This window comes from Hesperophylax consimilis, chromosome 22 (genome assembly GCF_061612785.1).
Source record: "Hesperophylax consimilis isolate HC1 chromosome 22, BYU_Hcon_1.0, whole genome shotgun sequence".
NCBI lineage: Eukaryota > Metazoa > Arthropoda > Insecta > Trichoptera > Limnephilidae > Hesperophylax > Hesperophylax consimilis.
In genome coordinates this window covers 12,053,255-12,073,247 of record NC_142857.1, presented here as the reverse complement: position 1 = coordinate 12,073,247, position 19,993 = coordinate 12,053,255, and the positions used below count along the sequence as shown (strand labels likewise).

Below are 19,993 nucleotides of genomic sequence, written 5' to 3'. Positions count from 1 at the left end.
GTGCGACTATGGTGAAAAGCAGAAGGCTGATGATGAAGAAAGAAAAATAAAATTTCACATTATCATTGAAAATATAATCAGTTATACTACTATAAATTTAATCAGTTCTTCTATAACCTTGTTGGTGTCTTAACGCTAAGGAATCATTTACCGGAGCACTTTTACGTCGTTCATATTCTTTAACACATGCGCATTTACATTTTTTTCCATTTTTCTCAGCTCTTTTCTCAGTAACGATCATACTTTCTGTAATGGGAAATTTTATGTAGACTTCTGGTATCTTTAAAATGTATTTAGGAACTTCAGAGTTCACTATGTTACTCTGGCCGTTAGTTTTCGAGTCTCTATGTGTGTTATTTTCTGAAGTTCTACGTCTTGGTCTTCTTTCTGCTTCATCACTAGAAAACTCTGTGTAATCATGGTAATTTTTTGGTGGAGATTGACGTTGATTTGAAGTATCTCTAGATCTTCTTCTGGGAAATCTTTCTGCATCATCAGAATGCTCACCATTATCATGATTATGTTTTGAGGTGTAGTTTTCTGGTGATCGTTGTCTTCTCGAGGAATAGTTCTCCTGAGATTGCCGTTGCTTTGAAGTATAATTCTCTGGAGCTTCATGGTATCTCGAGTTCCTTAAGTCATTTTGATACCTCGAGTTAAAGTTATCTTGGGAGCGGGGACGTTGTTTTTTATGACAAGGACAGTTTGGGCAGCAGAAATACACGTCTTTACGATTTTTATTAACTGAGTCTTTAAGATTTACATGTGGTGCATCACTAATTATCTCTTCTGATTCAGTAACAGGAATAGATTGGTGAATTTTTGGAGGTTGACGTTTAATTTTACGTTGGTTTCTTTCTTCAATAGGTAAAGTGCAGTAGCAATGGCATTTGTTGGAATTATTCTTGCATATACGTTCTGGAAACATTCTTTGATTGACCTCATATGTGTGGATGTTTTTCTGTTTATCTTTATCACGTGGTATCCTTGCTTCTATAGAGTGACACTCGAAATAATGTTTATCTCTGAATTTTCTCAATGTTTCAATATCTTTAGGAGTCATGCTATTGAAGTCCTTAGATTTGGGTTGGTCATGTTGAGAAACTGAAGGATCTATAACATCTTGCCGAGGATATTCTTTGGGATAATCAGCTTCCTGTTTGTCCGCTTTCCTAGAAAAATTATTTGGTGTTTTAGCGTCGTCAACTCTCTCATGTGAGTGGTCTGCTAGATTCGTATCATCGAGGCAATAGCACTTTTTGAGGTAAAGATGTTTTGGTTCTTTATTAGCTTCTTCATCATCATTAGGATGGCTGTTGTATCTCTTATCAGAAACAAAGAGTTTTTTAATCCTATTTTTAACAGGAACATCTACACAAACACAACGGTAAGGATCCCTTTTCATCATGTCTTCTGATCGGAAGATAGTAAAATGATTATTCCACGGAGGCTTAGACTTGTGACTATTTCGGCTTTGAATCGGAGAAGATTGTGACATTAATTGAGTAACTGTTTCCTGAGCAAGTAACATCAAGATTCAAAAACCATTTTTTGGTGGTTAACTTTAAAAAAACTGGTACCTTTTACGCAAAACAAAGTCATCTAAAGCATTTAACGCGTCAGTTAAATGTTTACTGGCATCATTTAAAAAATATCTGTTAATTTTCCTCAATTTGAAAAGCTCGTCGTCAAACGGCTTCATTTATTTACTTTGTGACAGTGACAGTTGTTGTTGACAACAGAGATGAGAACGAGCATAAATAAAGCAGCTTTCTGCCATATCGACACAGGCCACTTCTATGGTAAATTATTTATCGGTAAAGCAGAGAGTGAGATTTCAATATTGCTTTTTACCGGCCATTTCACTCTTCATTAACAATTCAAAATAATTGTCGGTAGAGCAGATTTAATGATCATAAAAAAATAAAGAGTTGATGGCCATGTGAGTGGTTTATTTATAGCCAGATGGCACGAACGATTCTACAAAATTAAATTGTAATTGATTAAATAATAATTTGTTTCATTGAAAATGTATACTTCTCTTGGAATATTTGGAACAAAATATTTTTGAGAACATACTATTAGGTTAGGATTCGTACCAATAGATGGCACTAACAAGTATGGAAAACGATTTTGATAAAAATGTGTCCTTTATACGTAGGTAGGTACAAGTGTATTATTCTTGGAGTTCGGGTTTTATGTTTACTAAATTAACTAAAAATAATTTGGGCAGACCAAAAGGTACATATTTTTTTACATATGGGTAGGTATAATTACTATGTTAATGAAGGCATCCGGTATTATTTATTTATTTTTAAATCATTAGTTTGGTAAAATTGATGAAACATTTTGAAAAACCATTTTTTTTATCGTTAATCAATTTAATTGATCTTTCTGGAGGTGAGGATTGGAATATTTTCGATTTTTTTCAATGTTAGAAGCGCCAGGCGCTGATAATACCTAGCACATCACCCCTCAGGTTATTTTTCAAAGAAAAACGGCGCTAAACAAACATACAAATCATCCGAATATTATTGATCACCTACCTAGAGGTTTACTATTTTTGACAACCATAATTCATGTCACAGAATAACAATTAACTGTGGCATTTGATCATAAAATGACGACAGAAAGTATAAAATTAATACTAGAAGGAGATTCAAGTACAAATAAAATATTATCAACAAGTATGAGTAGACTTACATTATATAAGTAATGATTTAGAAGATATGATAGTAAAGCTTTTTTGTACCTAGCTTCTGTGCAGTTAAACAGATCCGCTACATCTGCGTACCTATTACTAACTTCATGTAATCTAGCTAAAAGCGAGTGTTTGAAATGCTCAGTCTTGCAATTGTTACAATTAAACACGGACTTTTTTCACGGACTATTATGATAGATACGAAATAATAACCACGATCGCGATCAATCTTTTGGACACCCCTTTTGAGGTAATCTCCAACCGACCAGGGAATGAATCTTCGATAGATTACTAAGTACAACAAAAACATAAAATTTTTACCCAAATTTGGACCTGGATTCAAAGAATTATTTTTATATTAGTAAGTTTAGTATTTTTAATTTATCCTTGTCGAACAGAAACGCATCAAAACCAATGAATTATAATTATTGTTTCTCCTTCTGGCAATCACGCATCACGCATATCTGACCGAATCTATGCAGATCATTTTAAGTGTCCATTAAATACGAGATGCGAATAATAGTGCATTGTTTGCTGCTTCTTGCCTTCACGATACAACAATGTTTTCACTTATTGGGTCACTTTACTGAGGTCAGTGTGGCGGACCAACCTTAAAGCGACTGCCGATACATGCGTGATTGGAATAGCAATGGACAGCCAGGTGATCCAAACCATTCAACTAACGGAGAAACCGGTTCGCGGCTTTTGTGAAAACAAGTGAACAGTAAGAATTGAACAGCATTCTTTCTGCATACATATATTTATTTATAAACCGAGTGACGGATTTTCGGCAATGTATAAACTGTTTTTAACAACAGGAAAGGGTAAGGCCAAGTTTAAAATTTTAAATTCACAGAATGAAATCTATGAAAATGTTTACTAAAATGTCATACTGTATTTATTTTTAAAATGCTCTAACTAAGGCTTAAGGCGAAGCTTAATGCTAAATCACTATTTTGATTAATCTTTATAACGAATTGGTGTAGGTACATTATGAATACCAAAAATATGCTTTAGATAAATTGAAGGTTTTCCTATCGTTTCGCTTGAGTAGAATACAAATAAAATATATATTTTTTATATTTTTTTTATATTAACTCCACACAGGAGGCCCTGAAGAAAATAATTTCCCTCAGGGCCTATGTCATCTTTGGGGATGCTGTGTGGAGGGTCTTTTTGTGGAGAGGAAGGAGTGAACATGGGTCTTGAAGAGTCCCATGTTGTAGGAGGGAGGAAACACAGAGGCCGACAGTTCGTTCCATAGCCGAGCTGTTGAACTTAAGAACGAATCGTCAGGGTACAAAATTAAACTTTTCAGTTTAATTTTGTACCCTGACGATGCTCGAGGGAAGCGAAACCGATCGGTCTTAAAATTAATAAAAATTCGTGGTTTTAAGCAAAAAATATTGTTTTATTTCATTAAAATGTTAAACCACAAAGTGATTGCTTTCTACGAAAAAAAAAGTTAGTTTTGAAGATAATATCTATACATTTGTTATGCCGAAACGTTAATAGTATGAAATTCCTTCTATAGAAAAAAATCGCAAAGTAAGTTCTGAAAATTATTAAAACGAGTTTTGTTCTGTTATTTAATATGTTAAAGGCATGAAAAAAATCAAAAAAATTACAGTGTATCTTTAAATGCAACATAAGCATTTATCGAGAGATTTTTGCTCTATTTCAAAGGAGTCTTGTTTTATTAAATATTTTCACAATTTTCGTTTAATTATTATGTTTTTATTTTAATATTACGCGCTTCCTCTAACATTTGTATTTACATATCTGCCTTTCAACCAATCTACATCTCGACTGTACTCGAATGTACATAATATTATCACGATTCATCCTTCTATTCGAGCTTAGGCAAATTTTCTCATAAGCTACCAGTTAGGAACTATTTAATAGTTAATAATTGCACATCACAGAGTGGGACGTAAGTGCCAAAATCCCTATGGAATACAGATGTCGACGTGGAATTATATTATGATTAAATGTAGATCTTCTCGCAGTGATTCGTGGACTGGCGCTAGCAATATATGCAGGCTCCAATGTCGGTAGTTTAGTCGGCAGAGACAACAGAAATATAATATTATTATTAATTACAAAAAGTAAATATCAAAGTACAATATTCTTATCGGTGCAGTGTCCTTCAGATATACAGACGTATGCTTCGAGGGGAAATTATTAGATTTTTACGACTTAATTAATAAAAATCCCAATAAATTGACTGAAAAAAAATATCTCTTAAAAATATATAGGTATATTCGTACAGATCAACAAACGCAGATTCTGAATATATAAGTTTTATTATAAATTACTACACGTAGAATTAATAAATCGCCATTTAAAAACGAATAAAACTGTTAGACACTCAAACGCCCTGTGATTGGTCGGCGCGTTCTGACAGCACTTAAAGCGCTAACTTACGGGTTGGGCAGTCGCGTGAATTAAGAGTGCGAACAATTTTGTGCCAAGTTGCGCTGCGTATACTCGTGCACGGGTCATTACTGCGGTTTACAAGTTCTTTCAAGAGCATCAAGTTTTTTAGAAATCTTGCTAAATATTTAAATTGTTTTTTGTTTTCATACCGAGACAAACCGAGGTACGTATGACGTCACGCATACGCTGTAAGATTTCGATCGTTTTGGCAGACTTTGAAAAATGCAAGCTTATTTTAACTATGAAATTGAAATTTGTAAGAGAAATAAAAAAAATACTGGTATCTAAGTAAGAAGAATATTCACAATAAAAAAATAAAAATTACTGGAATAACTGAGAGAATAATATCCTTTTTAATAGAAAAAAAAACGATATACCTATGCCCGGAAAAAAAGTTATATACGTGTCAGAATACCTGAAGACAGTTCAATTTCTGTATACTTTTTGTGAAATTGATGAAATTGATAATATTAACACCAAACACTTTTTTAAACACATAATAACTTTCGTGGCCTGTTTGGGGCCTAGGAGCCTAAACGTATTATATAAATTTTTTATTTTATATCATTATTTTACCGTTATATCTTTCCTACAAAGGAAAAGTTATTTAAAAAAAAAAACATAAGCAGTCCCGTAAGTAATTTCACACATACCTAACGTGGCAAATTGTTTAAAAAAAAATAAAAATTAATAATTGATTACCCCTGAATTTCGTAGTCGAGTTTAGTTCAAATAAACAGTGGTTCAAAATGTTCCCCCGTTCGACTGACGGCAGGAAGGATTAAGTTCATTCAGTTTATTGCAGAACACCCGACAAGAAGTCCACTCGCGAATGTTACACAATTGTTTGTTTATTTTAATAGTGTTAAAAATTAAATTTAAAAAATAATTGTTCTATAATTTTGTTAGTATTATTAAGTGATGTCATCCAGCGAGTTTTCGGAAACAATTTCTTATATATCTGTCTTCATAAATTAATAAGCTTTCTCTTGCTAGCAGCGTGTATTTCGAATTATATATTTATTTTAAGAAGAGATAAACGTATTCATATAAGTGTTATTGTGCCTGGATTTCCAAGGTTCAAGTAAAAAAAAATACAGTGTGTGGCAAGCCTACGCACGACTTTTAGTATTCTTCTCTCTCTCTTTTCATTTCATATTATTATTATTCAGAATGCTGTACATTATAGTTTTAAAAAGCATAAATTTATTTATAGGCGTGTTGTTAACAAATGAACGTTTAACTAGATTCCTAATATTGACATATTTATAAGTAGCATGTGATAAAAAAAATTAAAAGTTATAAAAATATGGGATTTGAACCCGGGTCCTGGATAACGAGTGTCGAACGCTCTGCCTCTAGACCGCGAGGAGAGGTATCTCGCGCGACGAGAACCGCGTATACAACGTGTTTTCCTCAATTGACTTGTCCCGCGCTTATTTTTATAACGGAGTTTGTATATGATATTATATTACGATACAAAATTCGCTTCCTTCAATCGATCGTTTCAAACAGAATTAGAAGGTTCGATCGCAAAAATTCTAAAAATAAATTACTCAATAAAAAAATATAAATGTGCATTTTTGACAACAATCATGTTATATGTATGCCTAACAAAGTCGCAGCACGAGAGCATTTCATCACTTTTCCTCGTATTAAAAAAATCACAAAAAGAAAAAAAAAATAGTTAAAGTGGGGATCGAACCTCGGTTCTTCAAGACGAGAGTCGGGCGCTCTGCCTCTAGACCGCGAAGCTGAGTTTGGAGAGTGACCTAAACTAGGTATATAATATTAGCTAGGCTCCTATAGCGAAATGATCACGGTTTTTCGTGACGGTCATGAGTCGGTTTTACTCCGGTCCTCGAAAATGCATAACGCGCGTAAAGAAGTTTCACTTCAAAAACGCACTTACTTCAAGAACAAAATATTAGGATACTTTAAGGTATTGTTTTAGAAACCCATCTTCTTAAATTAATAAGTGTTAAAATATCTATTTTTTTAATTTTTTGAGAAAGGTTACAAATTAGGGTCATCTTATTCTTGTTCTAAATGTGGGATTTCAATTTTTAAAGTTGAAGTTTCGGAAACAAAATAATGATATCGTTGTAGTTATGGTAAATTTAATTTACATTTTAATGAAAAGGCGTTTAAAAATGATTTTCTTTTAAAAAAAGGGTTTATTTTTGAGTATGATAAAAACAAACTTAATTTTTAGACACCTACCATTTAACTACAATGGGGGTATTAAGAAAGTCTGTTTTCAAAACAAAATACTTTTTTAATTTGGCCAAAAAGTCACATTTTGAAGCGAGTTGCATTGCTTCACATGCACCTAAACCAGTGTGGTTGTCACTTTATCTGTCATAGCTATAAATATAATAGTGAAGTGGGTTCCGATGTTGTCCGAACTATACCATAGAAATATAATCATTAGATATATTTTGGTTATGTAAAAAGAAATCAAAGACGATTTTCTTATTTAAATTATACTCTTAGGTAGACGCTGAAAAACTGAAATCCTTTAATGTAATTCCCTTCCTCGTTTTATCCACAAAGATGGCAAATCGCTATTAAAAATAACCGTCACGGAACGCCTGGTAAATGTGAAACAGCGAAATTGATTTTTTTACCGAAAGAAGTTAAAATGTAAATAAACAAGTATTATTATTATTAAAATATATTCAAAGAAATATATTACAAATATGGAAAAACGGGACGAAAAATTCACGAGGCTGGCCGAATGGAGCATCGTTCCGTGCAAGAGCGTCGTCCCGTCTTGCCATCTTGCTACGAAAGAGTCGGTTTCAACCCCCTAGGCGCCCCAAAAGGTGTTTCACATAAAAAAAATCATTGAAATGTTGCAAATTGATACCAATTCATATGATATCAAGTGATGTGTTGTAGGAAAGTTTTCTCAAGCGACCCACCCAATTAACGAGGATTTCAAAATCGTATAACACGCAAAGTTTCCTCCTCGACAAAACAATATTTCATAGGGTTATATGAATAATACATTCCTTCAAGAGATAATAAAACAATTTTCCCTTTCTGCCCCGCTGAATAATTATTATAAAATACTTATAATATTGAATATTAATTTGCCCCGTTTTACTTTATATTTGTGATTTTTGAATGTTATGTTAATTTATCTAAATTACAATTTTCCTACCAAATTGTAACGCAAAATGGTTTAGTGTTATAACGTACCTACCTACTAAATTCGTTTTATTTATACTCCGTGTAGTATTGGACTTCACTACATGGATTATTTGTTTTATTGGAAGTTTGGTATCCTCTACAAGTTTCCTTTGCCTCTAATTTTACTTACGTTCTCACCACCGAATTCAATAGGTGTAAAAAAGTGGAAAGTGATTAGAATATCCAGTGTTGTAAATTCAATTTTCATGACAACACTGTGCATCTATAAAATTTGCAGTACATTTTCAAAGTGCATTAAGTAATTTTTTTATTTTTTTTTTATAAGTAAAAAAAAGATACACGAATTACATTACACAATATAGTACAGTTATTAATTACATAATATAAGTATTTGATGTACCCCCATAAATAAGCAGGGCTTGTGTGTATGGGGGTGTTGTTATATTTGTTTATATTTGATAGGATTCAGTTCAACTGTTCGGAATACTTTTTAAGGTGGCTTTTGAATTCGTTTATATTTGCATTCATGTTTCTAATTTTTTTTATGTAATGCATTATGTATTGTAATTTTAGAGAACCTACGCACAGTTTACGGAGTAATAAATACGCAACACTTAGCATTTATGATCATCTTAATATTCATATTTAACAACCTGCTGGCAAGCAAAAAATAGTTTTTTTTCTGAACCGATTGCTGAATGAATCGGTGTAATCCATAGAATAAAGAAAAAATACTAGAAGTGCCTTGCACACAAATCTGAGTACATATTTTGATTAACATTTACTACACACCGGATTCCCCGAAGAAAATATTTTTCTCGGGGCCTATGTCATTTTGGGGATGTGTGCGGAGGGAATTTTTATGGAAAGAAATGGGGTGATTGTCCATGTCTTGGTGGGCAAACGCATCCGCCACCAAAACATGGACAATCACGCCATATACCCGAGGGTATATATGGGAGGGACCTATGGGAAAGGTGTTGATTACTCAATTAATGGTTCCCGAGGCGGCGGTACGCCTCCCTGGGAAATCACGCTTACCAAATTTAGAAATGGAAACAAATGTTAGCCCAGCGTTCCGGCTCACTTATACTCGCCTGACATTGTAGATTTCAATACCATTTGAATTTCGTAAACACAGTCTTGCATTGGGAAATTTAAACATCAATTAGGCAAATATTTTGATCACGAAACACGCTCACAAGGCACTTCATCTGTTATTTTTAATTCCATGGTGTAATCACCCATCGAACAACCGGTTTACTTCGAAAAAACACAGATTAATATCTTTTATGACAATTATAATATAAAAATTAAACACAAGTGTATTTTTAATGAAGCTATGTTGAATAGATATCAGATTATCCCAAATTACTAATATTTTATAATCGGCTTAAACGTCACAACATACTTTTTAAGTGTCTAATTTATTATAAATTAATTAAAAATCTCAGATTAACATAGCACATTATTGCACATACCTTTATATACTTCTCGTTGTTTTGCGTTGTTCATAAATCATATTAATAAAGAGTAATAGTGTATCACATTGAATAATAAAATCAATTTGCTTTCAGAATTTCAAAGCGTAGATAAATAGTTAAACAGTTCGACAAAAAATATAAGTTCAGGGCTTGCAAATTATAAACATTTATAATTAATAAGTTGGTTGCTTTTCACAGATATTAATAAACATTTGGTGTTTTCAGTTAATTCCACTAATAAAATTCTTATAAATAATACCCGCGAAGATGGCTATGACGGAAAAAAAGTGCACTGGTTTTTTAATATTTAATTTGTTTGTCCTGCTTCTGTTAAATTTGGTAAGTTGCAATTGGAATTATTACTCTGTTAAGTAACTACTTGAAATATAAACTGATTAATATTATTTTACAAGCAATAATTATTCGCCTAAAACACTCATCCACATTGAAAAATCTCCTGATAAAAGATACATGACGCCAACGGGACGGTCGACAGCTCTGACCACTGAGCTATGGCGGCTTATCTCTTACCCGCGAAATGATTCAATATATACTAGTGTTTCATTCAACAATTGGCGTTCCGTTGGCGTCATGTATCTTTTATCAGGAGATTTTTCAATGTGGATGAGTGTTTCAGGCGAATAATTATTGCTTGTAAAATAATTGTTACCCTTTGTGCTATGCATAAAAAACCTTGTCTTAAAAAACATTAGTTTACCAAAAAAATAATAATTGATTAATATTACTTTGTTACATTGCTACTTAAAATATAAAATAATTAATATTACTTTAATTATTGAAGACAATATTAGCGATTTCTAAACGAAAATCTGAAACAGAAAAATCAGAAAAGGATACGGTCACATCTAGGACTCGAACCCAGGACCCTTTTCTGATTTTTCTGTTTCAGATTTTCGTTTAGAAATGGCTAATATTATTTTCAATAATTAAATTTTACAATTTGAGGTTTTACTCAATAAAGTTATTCCGAAAAATAAATAATATTATTTTGTTACCTTACTACTTAAAATATAAAGTAATTAATATTACCTTGTTACTTTATTACTTAAAATATAAACTAATTAATATTACTTTATTAAGTAACTACCTTAAATTAAAATTGACTTTTATTACTTTGTCAAGTGACTACTTAAAATATAAAGTAATTATTAATAATTAATTAATTAATTAATATTGATAAATATTACTTTAAAAAAAAGTAAGTTACTTAAGTAGCTTAATAAAAAATAAATTGATTAACATTACTTTGTTAAGTAACTACTTAAAATATAAATTGATTAATATTACTACGTTAAGTAACTATTTCAAATATAAACTGATTAATATTAATTTGTTGAATAATTACTCAAAATATAAATTGATTAATATTGGCTACGTTGGACTCAACAATCTCCACCCCTCACAATTATAAGAGTTCTCCCCATTGGAGAGGAGAATTAAGCTCAATTTAGCTTCCCTCCGTAAATCATTAATTGCAAAGTCAAAGTAGGGTATTTTGTTTGAGTTTGTTTGTTATTATGAAGATAATTTAACTAAGTTCAAAAAATGATCTAATTCTTTACAAATGATCGTGAATCGTAGGCGTTTAGCTAAAAGATTCATATTGCTTTAAATTTATAATCCGTCTTTTTTGAAATGATTTATAAATACGATTTACAGCGTGTTTGTCTCATAATATCCAATAATTATTCAGAAAGATTCAGAGAAAATAGAATTGAAATATTCTCATGCCGAAATCTATTTCTGGGCAAAGCTAGTAATTAATAAAATGACACTAGAGAAAAGGTTAAAAATATATCAAGATTTTCACGGTGATTGGCCTCGAATCCTTGATTGCAATCTCTTTTATAAAATAATCTAAGGTTATTGAAAATATTTTTTCAGATGCTACAAAGTGCTACCTCATCACCTTTATTTTTCTACAATCCCTTTGCCGCCCCTAAACTTGCTGAGGGCGAGTCGGAAAATGTCAGCATTTACACAACCACCACACAGCCCAGCTCCGATGGCAGAGCAGTCACACAGCCTCCCACTGTATACCAACAAATAGCCAGAAATGTGTTGGAAAGGATCGCCTCACCAGTCGTCAGCCACTTCATCCTTGTTACAGCAACAGAAAAATCAGCCAAAATCGTTTCAACTACTTCAAGACCAACGGAAAGCAGTAACCAGTTAGAAATAGTAGAAGACGCTGTGACAGAATCAGACGAAATCGCAAATTCTACAGATGTAATTGATGTGATGGAAGGAACGGAAGACAGAGAAGACATAAACCCTATTTACACCAGATCCAACCCAAGCTTTAATAGAACAGCGAGGAGAAATGATAGACCAGAAAGACTAACTCTGTATCCAGGATTGGATCCAGCCAGAGAAGAAGAAAGCGTAGCAACTGAAGTGAAAAAAGAAAATAACCAAGCAAGTGAAGTCAAAGATCTAAACATGATAACAGGAGACTTTTTTGATACCATTTCAGACTTGCCTGATGATGATAATGAAGTAGAAACAGATAGGGAACAATTAGACCCCGATTTGATCAAAGTAATTACAACTGAAGATACTAAAAATTCCAATGAAGTGACCACAGAAGACAGCGATGAAGATGATTTCGACTTCCCCATGACAACGAGCAGACCAGGCTTTAAAAAGAACTTCTCTGAAAGTGGTGTTATTTATGTTTTAGAACTTTTTGGGTCACTTTACTCTCTGTTGACGGGTATTTTCCAGGCTTTATTCAATAGAAACACCATGGCAGACATGACACCTTGAATGTTTCTTCTTCTTAATCAGGGTGTTAACATGTCCTCTACCAGATCAATGGGTGATTATTATGCCATTGACGCATCACTTCTGTCGTAATATCGGTATGAAGGACATGCCCAGTGTTGAATTGTTAATAACATCGGACTCAGTATGTCAGTATAAGGACTCTGTTATTGCTCGTGGGTTCATTTATGGGCGCCTCATGGCTTATTTATTATTTACGTACATAATATAGTAATTTAATAAACTTCTTCGTATCTGTTTATATTTATTGTATACTAAACTAACAATACGAAAACTATTAAAAAAGGTTTAATACGAAATTATGTTTCTTCTTATTTCCTCATTTAATATAATTTATTTGTTGCTAAACCAGGCAACACTTCTTTGACCTCCGTGGCGGAGCGGTAAGCTTATTGACTCTGAATCCAGCAGCCATATTGAATTATTTTTGGGTTCCTATGCCAAATCTTGATCATATTACACTTCAAAGTTTTGCATGCCTATTCGAGGGCTTCGTATCAAAAAAGTTACTTACAAAAAAAAAACTTACAAACAATTCTACGGCTAATAGATATATATACCAATGATAATAATTAGCACATTAAACTCGTGTAATGTTTTCAAATGTAATTAATTATTCAATTTAATTTTTTCCACATGATATTTCCTCTCGAGTAATTTTATCATGATACTATATAACCTTAACAGAGGCTAATTCTAGTGAGGTTAAAAATGTAAACAATAATACAATGGGAAGAAACACTAAACAATATACCTACTGTGGATATCAAATGAGAAGTTTAAGATGTGATAAGTGATCAGATCTGATTAGCCAGGTACTCCTTCACACCTTCCAATTCCTTTCTTCTTCTCACTTAACCCTACAAGTTTTCCAAAATGGAGATGACAAAGTTTGACTGACTCCGAGTAGTTTTTTTTTGCGGAACTCATCATATAAAAATAAACAAATCTTTAACAACTTGATTTTAACGTAATATTTAATGGCTAATTCCCAAAAGAATGTCAGGTGACAGTTGTGCAGAAGGTATTACATAATCCAATTGCTGGAGGTTGACTTGATTAAACTTTCCTTGACTCCCGGAATAGAAAAATAAATGAATAAATCTCACCTCCAGGGATATTAAAGTTGTGAAATGGCAAAGTGCTACGGTCCTATTCTCAATCATTCTGACCGCGTAGCACCTCCTAAATCAACAAGGACGATACGTGACGTGATATCTACTACGTTGCGCTTTTGGAAGGTTAACGTTCACGTGAATGATAACCCGCGAGCTGGGAGTAGGTACCTATTCGGGTTCTAACCTTTTAAATAATACGGTCAAATTAAGAATTTTTTTATTTTTTATAGTGAATACCTCACAAGAGTCCCAACTGCTCCCGTCTGGAGCCAGTGAGACTATGGCATCCCCAATTGGGGGATGTTGTGAGGCTGAAGGTAAGTGGGGAAGGGATAGAGGAAGGTGGAGAAGTACCTGGCTATTCAGATTTAGTCACTAAACACGGCTAAAGCCATTTGGAGCAACGTTTCAATTCTGAATGGTGGTCTTACACCAGGGCGATACTGGTAGTATCTTCCACTCTGGAACGTGCCGCAAATATACTATATATTATTTTAATTAATTAATTGTGAAATAACACAAATAAAATTTATTTGCGCACGCCGGGTTCGAACCCGCGACCTTCGGAATGGCAGTCCAATGCGTTACCACTGGACTATGCCGGCCGCCGGCGCCGGTCCCTACGTGTACATATTTATTTATTTACCTTTGAGGTACGTTAACGGAATGTTCAGTTTTTGTACATTATTCAGGAGTCTCGGATAAAACTGTAGATTTGTATTCAAATCAAATCCACGCCGGCCATTTCTCCATCCACAATCCATTTTCTCCTTTATATGTATAATAATATAGATTATTGCCATGTAAACAATAATATCTCCTATTTATGTATATGATAAATTAGTGTCATTAAATAATCAGTAATTTTAAAATTGATACCTTTATTAAAATCAATTAACTGAGAACCATGAAATCTGTTTGCGTGTCATGAATTTTTAGGCCAACTCACATGTTTTTTTAATTCGTAGTCACTTTTATTTTTATTTTTATGTGAATATTGCAGTAGTCCCAACTGCTCGCAACCGTCTGGAACCAGTATTGCATCCCTAATTGGGGTATGTTGTGAGGCTGAAGGTATTAGTGAGGGGAAGGAGATGGGGTAGAGTAAGGTGGGGGGAGTGACTGGATGTTCAGATCTGGTCACCAAACATAGCTAAAGCCATTTCAGGCAACGTTTCAATACTGAATGGTGGTCTTACACCAGGGCAATGCTGGAGTATCTTCCACTCTGGAACGTGCCGCAAGTATACTACGTATTATTTCAAATGAATAAATTGTAAATTAACACAAATCAATCAAATGAAATTTACTTGCGCACGCCGGGATCTGAACCCGCGAAATTAGGCTTGATAGATGAGAGTTACCCCTCGACCACAGAGGCCGTCAAAATATGTTTTTTCTTAATATTTATACAATGAGTTGTTGGTATTTATACATTATTTTACGCAAACTTTCTTTCTTAAATTCTGAATACTCACTAGGCGAGAAAAGGTCCGGCTGGTGGCTGAGTTGGCATCGCGGCTGGTTTCCACCCAGGCGTCGTGAGTTCAATTTCTCGGCTGGCTAAGTCCTCCATCATGACAAAAGCAACTTTTTCCGCTTACTGTGATGGCAGGAGGAGACTTTCAAATATTGCCAAGTTATTTGTAACCCGAGAATATTAGTCTTCAAAATTATTAATTAAACTAGAGATCAAATTTACTTCAAGTACCAAGGAAAAAATATAACAACGAAATTTCCTGGATTCCTTTGTCATTTTTTTTCTCTCAGGGGATGGAATAATAAATACTCAATAAATAAATGAATGTAATAATAATATGATCTAACGTTATGCATTAAAAAAGTTAATCCATCAATAATATCGGAAAATTTCGCCAAAATAAAGTGCTTTCGAGAATCAATTCCAACGCCTGGTGAACGAATTGTTTGTGGAACTGTGTACGAACTAAAGAAAATGTTCCCAATCGGTAAATAAATAAAAAATTAAATAGCTTATTCGACTCATATAAAGAGTACATAAGCTTATTATTTGCAACAACACGGCCCAAATAAGCCTAGCAAGTAGGGAAAATCAATAAAATGTAAATTTAAATATTGAAGACAATATTAGTGATTTCTAAACGAAAATCTGAAACAGAAATATCAGAAAAGGAAACGGTCACATCTGGGACTCGAATAAAATGTAATAATATAAAATAAAATACAGATGTAAATAAGTCAGCAGGCTACATTTACGACAGGTTATTTCACAGAATGTGAACAATTCATCGAATTCACAGTTAATTTGCACATTCTGTGTCATATTCAAGTTCTGTTACTATATCATTATAGGCCAGTTGCTTCATAGAACTGAAATGATAACAGAACTTGAAGATTTATTTTGAAATTTTAAGAATTGTTCAAATTCTGTAAAATGCCCGACCTAAGTGAGGTAAATTAAACTATGTAGCATTTTTTATTGCAATGGCCGAGTGCTTAGATGAATTGTCCCGGTAAGAGAGAAATCCTGGGTTCGATTCCCAGTTGCAACCGTTACCTGTTATTTTTTTGTGTCTCGTTCTTTTTCATGTTTATTAGTATTATCTTTTTCTTCAGTTATTACATATTACATTGATTGGTATAACTTTCAAAAAGTTATTCCAATAAAATAAAATAACGAAGTCATCTGGTTTTTGCATCAGCATTTGGTCTCCATTTTACAAAATCCAAATAAACAAAATCAAAGTAATTCAAAACACATTCCTGAAATATCTTTATTACAAGTCATTTGTAAGATTTAATAATTATGCAGAGGCAGCTTCATACTTTAAAATTGATTCACTGAGTGTACGGAGGCATCATAAGGAAGTACTATTCCTGTATAAAGTAGTTAACAATAATATTCAGTGCCCAGAGTTGCTAAATAAGATTAAATTCAATGTACCTGCGCGTTTAACTCGGTCTTGTGTCCTGTTCAGGGTGGATCAATGCAGAACGAACACTAAGCAGAATTCTTGCCTGAACAGACTACGCAATAATTACAATAGCGTATTATCCAAGGTTGATATGTTCAGCTGCGAACTAACCATATACAAGAGGTCCATAAAATAATATTTCTCTGATGATTTGTGAATAATGTTATGTCTCTATTGTTTATATTTCTATTATGTTTTGATTTATATCTACAACCTCTCTCCATGGCTATAAATGTTTTGTTTTGTAATCTTTTTGTTTTATATAATCTTTTGTTTTGTATGAATTTTTGTAATTCATTTTCCTTTCTTAAAAATTTAATTTACTTATTATGTACTTACTTAGTCTCAGTAGAGGTAAAGTCATAATGAGGAAATCCATAATTACTTATGTACAAACTGAAATAAATGCAAACTGCCGATTTCCCGAAAATTAATAAATAAATAATTATTTTATTTAAATTACATGTACAAAAAATCATAAGACTGGGGAAGGCAGGTAGTAAAACTATATTTACCTTACATTATTCTTTATTCAGAAAAAAAACTTCAAAAACTCCAAGTATAATCTCAAATTTTACAATGTAACATGAAAAAAGTTTTGTTGGTCTTATGATTAAATTAGTTATTAGTATGATCCATATTATTAGCAATAGCAAAAAAGTTCCGTGGATGAAAACAAAGTAGATTTTTAGCATTTTCATCATTCTTTAACAATTTTGTGTCTTCTGCTCATAGAATGTGTTTTTTTCAAATATTTGGCCAATCGGACCTTAAATTTTCAATGCAAAACTGTGTTTTGACATGATTTCGAAATTCAAACGGAATGGATATCTACGATGTCAGGCAAGTGTAAATGCGACAGAGCGTTTGCTATATAGTCTAAATGGAACATTTGTTTCATAACGAAATCATATCAAAAAGTATTTCAGGTAAAAAACAAAATCCAAGCTAGACACAGAAAAACATTTGTATGCTATTGCGAATTTGGATACTAATTATATATTAGGCTTATTCTAAAAATCTGAGGGGCTCCAAGTATCTGACTTCCATGGATGCTTTACTCTCTGGTTTGCCAAGTTCCACGACAAGTTCCTTGGCTCTGTTGTTGGCGAAGTCATACTTGCAGTCTCCCCTCAGCACCATGCGGTTCAGGATCGTGGCCAGTTGCTCGGCTGCTGTGCCCTGAGAGATGTCCACTAGGTCTTTCAGGAGGTCTTTGGAGTACCCCTGGAAAAACAATAACTTATTAATTGCTAATCCATATACGTTGAGAATCTAAACATGCATGAAAGAAATTGAAAGAATTTTCACGTGTTCTTGGGGGCATGCACTACTTTCCAAAATCTGTGAATTTATTGCACACCGCTTCATGCAAAAAGGGTATCATGTTTGACTGTACATAATCCTGGAATACAGCTCCATTATTTGGGCCCCTTCTGAACAAAACTATATTTTGAAAATATAAAAGTACAATAACACATCTGCCCTGATGATGGACACTGCAATGCTGTCCAAAACGTTGGCCAAAGAAGGAGTTAGCGCAACACGGCATAACACCCCAAAAACAAATAACAAAAAAGTACAAAAGAGGTTAATTCATTATCTACATATAAATGAGAGAATGTACGTAATCTCCATTTCAATATCTATCCCTTTCCTCAACAGTAGTTAGAAACACGTCGAATATTTTAGGCGAACAATTTTTAAACTAATCTCGGTAACTATAGTGAAAGAGGTTAATTTATATGTGCCTAACAAGTATACTTGTGGAAGATCCCATGCACTTTTTCATACTCCGAAAGCGAAGACTTCTGCCTATCACTGTGACTGCCTATAACTGCTTAACGATTCTGTATTGACCATTGACATTTTCAATGTCACTTACAGATTGTTCAGAACCTATTTTTATTTATTTTTTTATTTAGTGTATTGGGGAAACCTAACAGCTTTACAATTTTATATAAATAATAACATTTTAACCAGTGAAGTTTCCACATAAAATTCATGTTACATACAGAAAAAACAACATTCTAACGAAAATAACTGAGATATCTTACACACCTTAAAGAAAATAACTGAGATATCTTAGACACCTTAATGAAAATAACTGAGATATCTTAGACGTCTTACATACCTTAATCAAAACAACTGAGATATCTTACACGCCTTAAAGAAAATAACTGAGATATCTTAGACATCTTAGACACCTTAATGAAAATAACTGAGATATCTTAGACGTCTTACACACCTTAATCAAAATAACTAAATATCTTACACACCTTAAAGAAAATAACTGAGATATCTTAGACATCTTAGACACCTTAATGAAAATAACTGAGATATCTTAGGCGTCTTACACACCTTAATCAAAATAACTGAGATATCTTAGACATCTTAGACACCTTAATGAAAATAACTGAGATATCTTAGACGTCTTACACACCTTAATCAAAATAACTGAGATATCTTACACACCTTAATCAAAATAACTGAGATATCTTAGACATCTTAGACACCTTAATGAAAATAACTGAGATATCTTAGACATCTTACACACCTTAATGAAAATAACTGAGATATCTTACACACAGAAGGGGTGGAGGGTACATAATTAACAATTTGATTTAATTTTATCAAAAATGGATTTAGTAAACTGAACTAAGTACAAATGGAAAATATCGGCGACTGAAAAAATATTACTGTATTTTGTCCTTCCGAAAAATGAATGCAGTGTGAAGTTAGTTTTACGTGTGGTTAACTATATTTTTACATGTGTCACAAAATAGCAAAACTGCCCCAATCACCTTGTATACTTACGTGTACCTCAAATGTGTATCTGCTCCGTAATATATTGGTGCATAAGCGTTTTATAGAAACCACGAATAGATAAATAAATAATATTTTGAGGGTACGAAATAATGAAAAAGCTTGTTTCTAACTGTATAATTGTTGAGTTTCTGAGTCTTGGCATCCCTGCTCAACAAATCGTAGAGAAGTAGCATTTGGATATAGCTTTGAGTCGCGGCCGCCTTCTTCAGTCTCAAATAATCTCCAATGTTCTTCTTGTCCAACGCGTTATCTGTCAGGTCTTCAATAGACTGGAAGGAACCATGAGGGTTGTATCTGTTATCTCCTTTCTCCCTGTCATCAACAGCGTTGATACCTGTAAAATTTAATACAAGATGTCAATAGAAAATTATGCACGAATTTAATCAAAGCTTTTAAAATTTGTCAAGAGATATCACTCATCCAAGTGGTCCACTAAAGTTAAGAAAATTTCATTAAAAAAATTATAGTGTTTTGTTTTACTATGTAGATAAAAATGTTAAT

General features: G+C 33.0%; 2 protein-coding genes across 7 annotated transcripts in view; one reads left to right on the top strand and one right to left on the bottom strand.

The window, feature by feature from the left end:
- LOC149412849 (uncharacterized) overlaps nucleotides 1–12,856 on the top strand; it is a 28,599-nt gene extending 15,743 nt beyond the window's left edge. Inside the window, exons 1-3 of one of the 5 annotated variants that reach the window (XM_089645512.1) lie at nucleotides 5,945–5,985; nucleotides 10,009–10,122; nucleotides 11,689–12,856. In XM_089645512.1, coding sequence (XP_089501638.1) covers nucleotides 10,051–10,122; nucleotides 11,689–12,573 — 957 coding nt within the window. In that variant the 5' untranslated portion in view covers nucleotides 5,945–5,985; nucleotides 10,009–10,050 and the 3' untranslated portion in view covers nucleotides 12,574–12,856. Of the gene's footprint in view, nucleotides 1–5,944; nucleotides 6,045–6,078; nucleotides 6,219–9,981; nucleotides 10,123–11,688 lie in introns of those variants that run through there. The other 4 variants (XM_089645513.1, XM_089645514.1, XM_089645515.1 and 1 more) reach the window with 4 other exon arrangements.
- A 4,317-nt stretch (nucleotides 12,857–17,173) lies between these two features.
- Nucleotides 17,174–19,993, bottom strand: part of ImpE3 (Ecdysone-inducible gene E3) — a 68,532-nt gene continuing 65,712 nt past the window's right edge. For both annotated transcript variants that reach the window (XM_089644981.1, XM_089644982.1), the window contains exons 5-6: nucleotides 19,603–19,826; nucleotides 17,174–17,890 (exon numbers count right to left, since the gene is read on the bottom strand). In XM_089644981.1, the coding sequence (XP_089501107.1) occupies nucleotides 17,672–17,890; nucleotides 19,603–19,826 (443 nt within the window). In that variant the 3' untranslated portion in view covers nucleotides 17,174–17,671. The remainder of the gene's footprint in view (nucleotides 17,891–19,602; nucleotides 19,827–19,993) is intronic.